This window comes from Heterodontus francisci, chromosome 5 (genome assembly GCF_036365525.1).
Source record: "Heterodontus francisci isolate sHetFra1 chromosome 5, sHetFra1.hap1, whole genome shotgun sequence".
NCBI lineage: Eukaryota > Metazoa > Chordata > Chondrichthyes > Heterodontiformes > Heterodontidae > Heterodontus > Heterodontus francisci.
Genome location: NC_090375.1, coordinates 94,883,817 through 94,896,296, shown reverse-complemented (window position 1 = coordinate 94,896,296; position 12,480 = coordinate 94,883,817). Strand labels below are relative to the sequence as shown.

At 48.7% G+C, this 12,480-nt stretch overlaps 1 protein-coding gene across 3 annotated transcripts in view; it reads right to left on the bottom strand.

Annotated features, from left to right (window-relative positions):
- Positions 1-237: 237 nt before the first annotated feature.
- Positions 238-12,480, bottom strand: part of spidr (scaffold protein involved in DNA repair) — a 328,957-nt gene continuing 316,714 nt past the window's right edge. For all 3 annotated transcript variants that reach the window (XM_068031805.1, XM_068031806.1, XM_068031807.1), the window contains 2 exons: positions 9,798-9,851; positions 238-492 (listed from right to left, as the gene is read on the bottom strand). In XM_068031805.1, coding sequence (XP_067887906.1) covers positions 355-492; positions 9,798-9,851 — 192 coding nt within the window. In that variant the 3' untranslated portion in view covers positions 238-354. The remainder of the gene's footprint in view (positions 493-9,797; positions 9,852-12,480) is intronic.

Sequence of the window (12,480 nt, the reverse complement as noted above, 5' to 3'; positions counted from 1 at the left end):
ATCTATTCTTCCTGGACACCAGCTGTTTTCAGATAGAAACAAATGTTTGATTTTTTTTTTTCTTATCCATAACAAATAGCCCCTAGATTCACAGTAAAATAACTAAATAAAAATGGCAGCTGTTTTTGAATTATGTTTTACTGTTATGGGCTTGTTTTATTAACCTTTTTAAATCCCCATTAAGATACAAATATAAATTTTAAAATAACCTGAGACAGACATCCAAAATAGTTATTTTAATTAGAACACATCATTTATAAATATTTAATACAATAATTATTTGACATAAAATTTCAGAAGTACAGTTTGTACCAATACTGCTACAACAATTGCTGATAGGCGAGAATTTCACTTTCATCGAGGCTGGGTTGTCACCTGTAGCAGCTTGACTTCTTCTAGTCCAATCCAGCATGTTGGCTGATTTGTTACTGAGCGAACATAGCAGCTGAGAGGTCCCAACTCCTGGCCAAGTATATCATCTATCTCATAGCCCTGTCATGATAGTTATATAATAAAACAAACATTGTAAAGAACATTCTGCACCCAAAAGAGAAGTTATTAAAGGCAAACACATTCATAGATAAGTAAATGGAAATCTTTTCACATGTACAATATCATACAATATGCACATGAATATTTCACAGCACTATATTTTAATAGCACTTTTCACTTTACTTGCTTAATAGAATTTTTGTAGTGTTCATGTGGAGCACTGTACAGGAACATAAAGCATTGGAGGATTACTTCATAAGTGGCATATTTGGCATTCTATGATGTCAATTATGAAAATAAATGGTTTGAAATTATTTTTGGTGTTTATTGGTTACTACAATAAAGTATGAAAGACATCTGTAAATACTCTTCACAGCTGTAGAAGGCAGGTTTTGCTACTTTTCAAAATAATTTGGCTGCCATATTAAAAATTTCTTGATTAAAGATCTACAGGAAAATATTTTGGCTGTCAATTAATTATTGGGAAGACTGAAGCCATTGTTTACGGTCCCTCCATTCTCTAGCTACTGACTCCATTGCTCTCCCTGTCAACAGTCTGAGATTAAGCCAGTCTGTTCATAATCTTTGTCACACTTGACCTGAAGTGAGCTTCTGATCTCATATTCATGCTATCACAAAACCGCCTCTTTCCACCTCCATAACATCGGAGGTGGACTGTGCCCCTGTCCCAGCTCAACTGCCGCTGAAACCCTCAATTCAAGCCTTCATTACCTCTAGACTTGACTATTCCAATACACTCCTGGATGATCTCCCACATTCTACTCTCTGTAAAATTCAGGTCATCCAAAACTCTGCTACCCATGTTTTAACTCGCATCAATTCCCGTTCCCCTATCACCCCTGTGCTCACTGATCTACACGGCTCCAGGTCAAGCAATGTCTTGATTTTAAAATTCTCATACATGTCTTCAAATCTCTCCATGGCCTCACCTCTCCCTATCTCTGTAATCTCCTCCAGCCCCACAACTCTCCGAGATGCCTGCACTCCTCTAATTCTGGTCTCTTGTGCATCTCCGATTTTAATTGCTCCACCACTGATGGCCATGCATTCAGCTGCCTGGGCCCCAAGCTCTGGAATACTCTCCCTAAACCTCTTCGCCTTTCCACCTCGTTTTCCTCCTTTAAAGCACTACCTCTTTGACCAAGCTTTTAGTCATCTGACCTAATATCTCCTCTGTGGCTCGGTGTCATATCTGTTCTATAATGCTCCTGTAAAGCGCCTTGGATGAGCTTCAAATGCAATATAGTTTTAGAGCTGGGCACAGAGCTAGGTAAGGCAACTGGATCCAGTTGTAACTCCCTTTAAAAAAACATTTAAAAACTCGATCTGTATTTTCAGACATGGAGTTCAGTACTGGCTTTTACTGATTCTGCATTCTAAAGATAAAAAATATATTTTTAAAAATATTTAAAAATAGTAGAGCTAGTATTGGGTTAGAAAGTTAGAAATTTAAACAAATTCAATCTAACAATGAAAAAGAACAGCTTTATGGCTGTAACAGTGGTAGATTTCAACATCCACCATATTTTCTGTATGTTGCACTTTTGTGCAGATTTAATTACAGAGAATTCCAGAGTCCAAACTAGGAAGTATAAGTTGGAATATTGAATTCAGTATCAAATCAGGTATCAAATCGGGTACAGAAAGCAAATAAGGAGGGAAAGAATGATTGGATTAAGAGAGAGATAAATTGTTAAAAAAAAATTCGAACAGCAGTTAAGTTTTGAAGGAATGAGACCCCACACTTATAAAAGTTACCTGGCAGAGGGGCGGTTTGGCAGTAATTAAGACTTAGCAGCTGCTAAAAGGATACTTGGACTGGAATGACAAGCCTCAATATTTGGTAAATAAAATAAAAGCTGCTCACAATGTGGTCTCCTCTACATTGGGGAGACCAAGCGCAGACTGGGTGACCGCTTTGCGGAACATCTCCGCTCAGTCCGCAAGCAGGACCCTGACCTTCCGGTTGCTTGTCATTTCAACACTCCCCCCTGCTCTCATGCTCACATCTCTGTCCTGGGATTGCTGCAGTGTTCCAGTGAACATCAACGCAAGCTCGAGGAACAGCATCTCATCTACCGATTAGGCACACTACAGCCTGCCGGACTGAACACTGAGTTCAATAATTTCAGAGCATGACAGCCCCCCATTTTACTTTCATTTTTAGTTGTTTTTTCTTTTTTACAACCTTTTTTTGCATTTATTTCATTTCATCTTAGTTTGTTCAGTATGCTGACCCACTGTTTTTTTTCATGTTTGCACTTGCTGCTGTTCAATATTCAGTCTGTTAACACCCTATCTGTACTAATGCTTTGTCTTTCAACACACCATTAACATATTGTTTGCCTTTTGACCTTTTGGTCAGCTATGTGGCCTTGTCCAATCTACACCTTCTCCTTTGTTATCTCTTGCCCCACCCCCACCTCACTTGCTTATAACCTGTGACATTTTTAATATTTGTCAGTTCCGAAGAAGGGTCACTGACCCGAAACGTTAACTCTGTTTCTCTTTCCACAGATGCTGCCAGACCTGCTGAGTGGTTCCAGCATTTCTTGTTTTTATCTCAATATTTGGTATGTTTAGTCCCCCTGTGAGTTAAGTTTGCTCTGTGAGCAAACACGACATGAAGTTCTGTGACATTGACCACAAGTTGTGGGAGTCAGTTGCCTGTGATCGCCAGAGCTGGAGGACAGCCATAAAGGTGGGGCTAAAGAGTGGCGAGTCAAAGAGACTTAGAAGTTGGCAGGAAAAAAGACAGAAGTGCAAGGAGAGAGCCAACTGTGTAATAGCCCCGACAACCAATCTTATCTGCAGTGCCTGTGGAAGAGTCTGTCACTCTAGAATTGGCCTTTATAGCCACTCCAGGCGCTGCTCCACAAACCACTGACCACCTCTAGGAGCTACCCATTGTCTCTCGAGACAAGGAGGCCCAAGAAGAAGAACAGTTAAATACAGGGCTGCTTAGCATTTTAATGTGCCTTCCCCCGAACTAATCCAGATGTGATGATGGGTTTAGTCTCCAACAGTCACGATGTAGAGGTGCAGTACAGGAAGTCACCTGACCTCTTACTCCATTTTGTTTGCAGCAAAAGTGTGTCCATTTTTTGGAGTTTAGTTCATCAGTTCATTTTTAGAGTTTACAATTGCTCCAGTTCACTTTAGTTCATAACTGTTCCTTGCATGAGCGTGACACCTGTTATAACTATTTTCTTTCCTGATTTTCCGTCCCAATCCAACTATAACCTAACTGACCTGGAGGACTGTCAAAAGTTGTTGCCAAATCAGAACGCTCAAGAAGAGGCAGTGAAAAAAGTGAGATAAATGCAGTAATGTAAAAGAAAAGGAAGAAAAAAATTAAAAGGTAAAATGGAGATTAAAAACAATTAAGATCTTTACTTTTATCTAGCACATTTCTAAGAAATATCTTTTATATCTAAAAATATTCAATACATACAATAAAACACAAATTCCACAGGTGTCCTTGAAATATCCACACAAACACCTCAGCTTCACATCATAGGTGCATGCAGCCATTCTATAGCCTCTCCTCTCTTTACCCAGAGATCTGCTAGCATAATCTTCTACTATAGAACTTCCTGCTACAGAATAAATTTGGGTTCACTCATAAGAGTTTATCATAAACCCAGATAATGCAACACACTGTAGTGCGTAGGATTATTTTTGGAAAAGTTCATTGATTTACAAGTATTCAATAGAATATTGAATCTATAACATGGTATAGGCAAAGCCTTGCAGTTAATTTAATTTCTTGCAAAAGTCTACACTTCTTAAGGACAATTGTGGCAAACAAACCAGCATGCTGAATCCAGAGTGCCAGACGTTTTGAACTAACAAGATAATTTAAAGTTTGAGATGTACCAGTCTGATCAATTCCTTTAATCTGTTTTTTTTGAAGTAGTAATTGCTGATATATAAGGCACTTCTGCATCGGGACTTCACATTCAGGGAATGATCTCTGCATACCCAATCACCAATTAATAATTGGCAGAGAGGAGGAGGTAGGAATTTAAAAATTGATGTAGTGTGCTGATGACTAATAACCATAATACTCAACATCGAGTTATTAAACCAGCAAAGCAGACAGAGGGTGATAACAAAGGTGAGGGTTAGGTACTTCCCTAGGGGCAGAAATAATAAAAGTATTAGTCACTGTGCCACTTGTCAGCTGAATAGAACACACCCCATTTGCAGTCCTGACTGCATAGATGTTACATTCTGATACCCAGGGTCAAACAGACTGTGCTTCATTGTCTTCAGAACGACTTGTTAATGAGAAATCAAAGTGCTACAGCACTAAATGTTAAATGTGTAGCCTGTCAACAATAAATCAGATTGTTTCTGGTTTGTGAAATTGAAACGTGTTTGTTCTCGAAAACAGAATTAAGTGATGGGTTGAATCTCAAAAAGGCACTCCTCTTCCGTTCCGCTGTTCCCCCCCCCCCCCCCCCACTCTCTCCCCCTTCCTCCCTCTCCCCCCAGCTCTCCCCCTCCCACTCTCTCCCCTTCCTCCCTCTCCCCCAGCTCTCCCCCTCCCCCCTTCCTTACCCCTCCCTCTCCCTCTTTCACCCCCCCTCCCCCTTTCTCTCCCTCTTTCTCCCCCCTCCTCTTTCTCCCCCTCCCCCCTTCCTTACCTCTCCCTCTTTCTCCCCCTCTCCCTCCCTCTTTCTCCCCCCCTCTCCCCTCCCTCTTTCTCCCCCCCTCCCCCTCCCTCTTCTCCCCCCCTCCCCCTCTTTCTCCCCTCCCTCCCCCTCCCTCTTTCTCCCCCCCTCTCCCCTCCCCTCTTTCTCCCCCCTCTCCCCTCCCTCTTCTCCCCCCCTCTCCCCTCCCTCTTTCTCCCCCCTCTCCCCTCCCTCTTCTCCACCCCCCTCCCCCTCCCTCTTTCTCCCACCCTCCCCCTCCCTCTTTCTCCCCCCTCCCCCTCCCTCTTTCACCCCCCTCCCCCTCCCTCTTTCTCCCCCCCTCCCCCTCCCTCTTTCTCCCCCCCTCCCCCTCCCTCTTTCTCCCCCCCTCCCCCTCTCTCCCTCCCTCCCCTCCCTCTCTCTCCCTCCCCCCCTCCCTCCCCCTCCCTCTTCTCCCCTCTCCCCTCCCTCTTTCTCCCCCCCTCTCCCCTCTCCCCCCCTCTCCCTCTCCCACTCTCTCCCCCCTCTCCTCTCCCACTCACTCCCCCCCTCTCCCTCTCCCACTCTCTCCCCCCCTCTCCACCCTCTCCCACCTCTCCCCCCTCTCCCTCTCCCACTTTCTCCCCCCCTCTCCCTCACCCACTTCTCCCCCCTCTCCCTCACCACTTCTCCCCCCACTCCCTCTCCCACTTCTCCCCCCCTCTCCCTCTCCCACTACTCCCCCACTCTCCCTCTCCCACTTCCCCCCCCTCTCCCTCTCCCACTTCTCCCCCCCTCTCCCTCTCCCACTTCTCCCCCCCTCTCCCTCTCCCACTTCTCCCCCCCTCTCCCTCACCCACTTTCCTCCCCCTCTCCCTCTCCACTTTCTCCCCCCCTCTCCCTCTCCCACTTTCTCCCCCCCTCTCCCTCTCCCACTTTCCACCCCCCTCTCCCTCTCCCACTTTCTCCCCCCCTCTCCCCTCTTTCTCCCCCCCTCTCCCTCTTTCTCCCCCCCTCTCCTCTTCTCCCCCCCTCCCTCTCCCTTTCTCCCCCCTCTCCCATCCCCCCTTCTCCCCTCTCCCTCTCTCTCTCTCCCCCCCTCTCCCTCTTTCTCCCCCCTCTCCCTCTTCTCCCCCCCTCTCCCTCTCCCTCTTTCTCCCCCCCTCTCCCTCTCCCTCCCCCCCTCTCCCTCTCCCTCTTTCTCCCCCCTCTCCCTCTCCCTCTTTCTCCCCCCCTCTCCCTCTCCCTCTTTCTCCCCCCCTCTCCCACTCCCTCTTTCTCCCCCCCTCTCCCTCTCCCTCTTTCTCCCCCCCTCTCCCTCTCCCTCTTTCTCCCCCCCTCTCCCTCTTTCTCCCCCCCTCTCCCTCTCCCTCTTTCTCCCCCCCTCTCCCTCTCCCTCTTTCTCCCCCCCTCTCCCTCTCCCTCCCCCCCTCTCCCTCTCCCTCTTTCTCCCCCCCTCTCCCTCTCCCTCTTTCTCCCCTCCTCTCCCTCTCCCTCTTTCTCCCCCCCTCTCCCTCTCCCTCTTTCTCCCCCCCTCTCCCTCTCCCTCTCCCTCTTTCTCCCCCCTCTCCCTCTCCCTCTTTCTCCCCCCCCTCTCCCTCTCCCTCTTCTCCCCCCCCTCTCCCTCTCCCTCTTTCTCCCCCCCTCTCCCTCTCCCTCTTTCTCTCCCCCTCTCCCTCTCCCTCTTTCTCCCCCCCTCTCCCTCTTTCTCTTCTCTCCCCCTCTCCCTCTTTCTCTTTCTCCCCCCTCTCCCTCTTTCTCCCCCCCTCTCCCCCCCTCTCCCTCTTTCTCCCCCCCTCTCCCCCCCTCTCCCTCTTTCTCCCCCCCCTCTCCCCCCCTCTCCCTCTTTCTCCCCCCTCTCCCTCTTTCTCCCCCCCCTCTCCCCTCTCCCTCTTTCTCCCCCCCTCTCCCTCTCCCTCTTTTCTCCCCCCCTCTCCCTCTCCCTCTTTCTCCCCCCCTCTCCCTCTCCCTCTTTCTCCCCCCCTCTCCCTCTCCCTCTTTCTCCCCCCCTCTCCCTCTCCCTCTTTCTCCCCCCCTCTCCTCTTTCTCCCCCCCTCTCCCTCTCCCTCTTTCTCCCCCCCTCTCCCTCTCCTCTTTCTCCCCCCCTCTCCCTCTCCCTCTTTCTCCCCCCTCTCCCTCTCCCTCTTTCTCCCCCCCTCTCCCTCTCCCTCCCCCCCTCTCCCTCTCCCTCCCCCCCTCTCCCTCTCCCTCCCCCCCTCTCCCTCTCCCTCTTTCTCCCCCCCTCTCCTCTCCCTCTTTCTCCCCCCTCTCCCTCTCCCTCTTTCTCCCCCCCTCTCCTCTCCCTCTTTCTCCCCCCCTCTCCCTCTCCCACTTTCTCCCCCCCTCTCCCTCTCCCACTTTCTCCCCCCCTCTCCCTCTCCCACTTTCTCCCCCCCTCTCCCTCTCCCACTTTCTCCCCCCCTCTCCCTCTCCCACTTTCTCCCCCCCTCTCCCTCTCCCACTTTCTCCCCCCCTCTCCCTCTCCCACTTTTTCCCCCCCCTCTCCCTCTCCCACTTTTTCCCCCCCCTCTCCCTCTCCCACTTTCTCCCCCCCTCTCCCTCTCCCACTTTCTCCCCCCCTCCCCCTCTCCCACTTTCTCCCCCCCTCTCCCTCTCCCACTTTCTCCCCCCCTCTCCCTCTCCCACTTTCTCCCCCCCTCCCCCTCTCCCTCTTTCTCCCCCCCTCCCCCTCTCCCTCTTTCTCCCCCCCTCTCCCTCTCCCTCTTTCTCCCCCCCTCTCCCTCTCCCTCTTTCTCCCCCCCTCTCCCTCTCCCTCTTTCTCCCCCCCTCTCCCTCTCCCTCTTTCTCCCCCCCTCTCCCTCTCCCTCTTTCTCTCCCCCTCTCCCTCTTTCTCCCCCCCTCTCCCTCCCTCTTTCTCCCCCCCTCTCCCTCTCCCTCTTTCTCCCCCCCTCTCCCTCTCCCTCTTTCTCCCCCCTCTCCCTCTCCCTCTTTCTCCCCCCTCTCCCTCTCCCTCTTTCTCCCCCCTCTCCCTCTCCCTCTTTCTCCCCCCCTCTCCCTCTCCCTCTTTCTCCCCCCCTCTCCCTCTTTCTCCCCCCCTCTCCCTCTTTCTCCCCCCCTCTCCCTCTCCCTCTTTCTCTCCCCCTCTCCCTCTTTCTCTTTCTCCCCCCCTCTCCCTCTTTCTCTTTCTCCCCCCCCTCTCCCTCTTTCTCTTTCTCTCCCCCTCTCCCTCTTTCTCTTTCTCCCCCCCTCTCCCTCTTTCTCTTTCTCCCCCCCTCTCCCTCTTTCTCCCCCCTCTCCCCCCCTCTCCCTCTTTCTCCCCCCCTCTCCCCCCCTCTCCCTCTTTCTCCCCCCCTCTCCCTCTTTCTCCCCCCCTCTCCCTCTCCCTCTTTATCCCCCCCCTCTCCCTCTCCCTCTTTATCCCCCCCCCTCTCCCTCTCCCTCTTTATCCCCCCCCTCTCCCTCTCCCTCTTTCTCCCCCCCCTCTCCCTCTCCCTCTTTCTCCCCCCCCTCTCCCTCTCCCTCTTTCTCCCCCCCTCTCCCTCTCCCTCTTTATCCCCCCCCTCTCCCTCTCCCTCTTTATCCCCCCCCTCTCCCTCTCCCTCTTTATCCCCCCCCTCTCCCTCTCCCTCTTATCCCCCCCCTCTCCCTCTCCCTCTTTATCTCCCCCCCTCTCCCTCTCCCTCTTTATCTCCCCCCCTCTCCCTCTCCCTCTTTCTCCCCCCCTCTCCCTCTCCCTCTTTCTCCCCCCCTCTCCCTCTCCCTCTTTCTCCCCCCTCTCCCTCTCCCTCTTTCTCCCCCCCTCTCCCTCTCCCTCTTTCTCCCCCCCCTCTCCTCTCCCTCCCCCCCTCTCCCTCTCCCTCTTTCTCCCCCCCTCTCCCTCTCCCTCTTTCTCCCCCCCTCTCCCTCTCCCTCTTTCTCCCCCCCTCTCCCTCTCCCTCTTCTCCTCCCCCCCTCTCCCTCTCCCTCTTTCTCCCCCCCTCTCCCTCTCCCTCTTTCTCCCCCCCTCTCCCTCTCCCTCTTTCTCCCCCCCCTCTCCCTCTCCCTCTTTCTCCCCCCCTCTCCCTCTCCCTCTTTCTCCCCCCCTCTCCCTCTCCCTCTTTCTCCCCCCCTCTCCCTCTCCCTCTTTCTCCCCCCCTCTCCCTCTCCCTCTTTCTCCCCCCCTCTCCCTCTCCCTCTTTCTCCCCCCCTCTCCCTCTCCCTCTTTCTCCCCCCCTCTCCCTCTCCCTCTTTCTCCCCCCCTCTCCCTCTTTCTCCCCCCCCCTCCCCGGCACCGCTACCGCTGGTCTCCCCGCGCTGCTCTCCCCGGCCCCCGCGCTGCTGTCCCCGGCCCCCGCGCTGATCTCCCCGCCCCCCGCGCTGCTCTCCCCAGCCCGCTCCACTCTCTCACTCCGGCCATTGATTTCTGCCACGTGTTTGTTAGGTTTCATCTCTGTGATTTTTTGAGCAGCGCCATCTTTAGTCCTGGCAGCTGCAACAGTCGCAGGCTGTCACGTTTTCGTGGCACATGCTGTATCTGCGCATGTGCCAAAACAGCGCCACCTACCGATCGCGTTGTCAACAATTGCGGTCATTTTAAAATGATTGAATGCAGTCACTTCTATAAACAGCTAAGTTTCACACTAAATTGATGTTTAGTCACAGAAATTGATGTTGGTCAACTTCGGCTTTCAAAATGTATCCAAACTATACACAATACTAACTCACCCCTTCATCACTGGAGGAATGTAGCAGGAGAGATGAAATGCTTGGTTCTAGTAGCTGTATTGGGAAATAAAGGGTCAGAAACAAAATATGGTCAGACTCTCGTACATATAGGATTTAGGCATATTCCAGAAAGAAGACAATCTTTACCATGTCTCCATTGGCACTAACTAAATTACTAGCGTAGCTGATGCAACTCTGTATATTCTTTACTGTTACGACCAGGTGAGAAAGGTGTCTAGGGTCGTTTACTGTCTTCACCTGGTCTTACTGTAACAGGGTTTAATTTTAAACACACTGTGTTTTGAGCTCCCCCTTGGTGAATCCTAGTTCCCCACTTTCCAATTATAAGGCAAAGAAATGAGCATCAACAGGCTTTCTTAGGTTTAAAGAATAAAAGTGAAATTTACTGAAATTTAAACTCTAATTCAGTTAACGCCTACGGATATACGCCATACGCAAATGCAAATAGGGACAGAAAAGAGAAGAAAAATAAAATGGAGAGTTTGAGACAATATCAGAAGAGTTTCTTGTTTACTGTGCTTTGAGCTCACTGTAGTCCTTTTGTAAGTAGTCTTTCTTTCATTGGGGCCCAGTATTCTTCTTAAACCTTGTTCACTGCAGGAGACTTTTCTCTCTTGAGGTTAATATGTCTTCAATGGTTTCCGAAGCTGGTGACAGCGAGATGAGAGCAGACAGGAGAGAGGTCTTTTCCAGTCTCGGAGCAAACAGCTTTCTGATTTCAAATTCCTGGTTGCAAGTTCAAATTCAAAAAAACTCCAACAGCCAGCCATGTGACCCAAACCGATCCAACCACGTCTGCTGGAGTATTCGGCCATCTTAGCAGTTAACCTGGAATGCTAGCCTTTCCACCTTCAATGGCTGGTAATCAAAAGTCCATTGTGGATTAAATTGGAGCAGGGAATAGCCCCTTTGTCCTTTGAAGTAATGTCTGTTGCGATGCTAATGTCTCTCTCCAGCCAAAGTCTCCCATTGTTTTTTAAAGCAAGTTCTTTCTTCACCAACAACAGTTTAAAATCAATGTTCATGTGGCGAAATTAATTTTCTTCATTCTTGGCAGGCTTGCCTGACAATACTAATATGTCACAGCCTACTTTCTCATTACAGCACTAATATGTACAGGCACATTTTCTAGAATTTAGCTTAATTCCACATGTATAATTTTTGTTTCAAAAAAAACACCTCAATCAGCAGTCAGAATTCCTATTACTAGCAGAAAAGTCAGCAAAACTGAATATCTGCTTTCCTTTCTTAAAGGCATTGAAAATACTTCCAACCCTATTACATGCCCCAACTGTGTTAATTCTGTCTGGCATTACTTTTAAAGAGATTTAAAATATTAATACAGTTTGGTATTTGGGATTATGCTCACACACAAACTTTGTTTTGCCCTAGTTAAATGAAACTACAAAAGCATAGCAAAACCACAGCAAAGCTCCTCAGCCAAATGTCTTACGAAATTGTCTTAAAGGGCTGGCATACATAATAAAAGTACATTTATTTTTAGATATGTTATGTGTAGCACTAACAGGATTTGATATGCTGTGAGCTATGGTGCAACTACATCATGAGAGTTTAGAAATAATATGATTCAACTGAGGATATATCTTTGGCAAAGTTTAATTTTCTATTTGTTTTTGAACTTTACTATTTTGTGGCATATACCATCCTAATTATGATGTTTGATATTCACAAGTTCCTGATTCACTTGCTTCATGGTCCTACATTCCAGTTACGTAAAAACACTAAGGCACATGTCTTAAAGAATTTCAACTACTGGTTGGGCCAATAATTCAGCAGGAAAGCCTTCAATGGATGGTTACTGTTTCAGCGGTTCTAAGTTTGAATTCTAGGTTCAATTCATTGAAACTTAGCAATTGTACCTTCAATCATTGCGTATAGCAGGTTCTTGGTTGGGCTGCTAGCTAGGGCAGGTCATGGTACCAAGGAGTTTTGAAGTGGAAGGAAATTTGACAAAATCAAATTTTGGTGTTAAGCAATACTTCCTACTGGCCCATATAGAGCTGCAATTAAAATGCTTACAAGTAATACTGTCCCCACAGAGTACACAGCATCACACTTGAATAACTGAAGGAAACCAATATAGAGGGGATGAAACAAACAAAAAGATAGCAAAGTACTGACCAAACAAGAGGCAACTTGAAGGTCATGACAGAAATAATTCAATTTTTAAAAAATTAACCTTCAAACCAGTGTAAAATATTGTTTTATTTAGAAAGATGCAAGTCAAGTAGCATGTTCGAATGTCATATACATCAAAAGGACTTACACACAGCAACACATCACTAATCAAATTAATGTTCTATTCTAAAATTGCATGAAATCAGAAATAGGAATCAAGCACTGAATAAAATATCAGAAAAGATTTGTATCTATAATTCCCACACTTTGTTTCCCATTAAGAGGTTCCTGCTATCAAGCAACCTCCTTCCACTAAAGAGGTGAGATGGTCTTGGCCAGAGACTGCTCTGTGGCTGCTATTCATGCTACTCTGATCAGCCAGCTGGTTTCCCTGTCCTAGAGAGGAGCATTACATTATGATAAGGTGCTTCATCAAGCAGGTTACCAAGAACTGACTGCACTTACTTTCAGCCGTGGCACTGAGCCATAAGCTTCAACCTTTAACCACTTGGTACATGTTTGC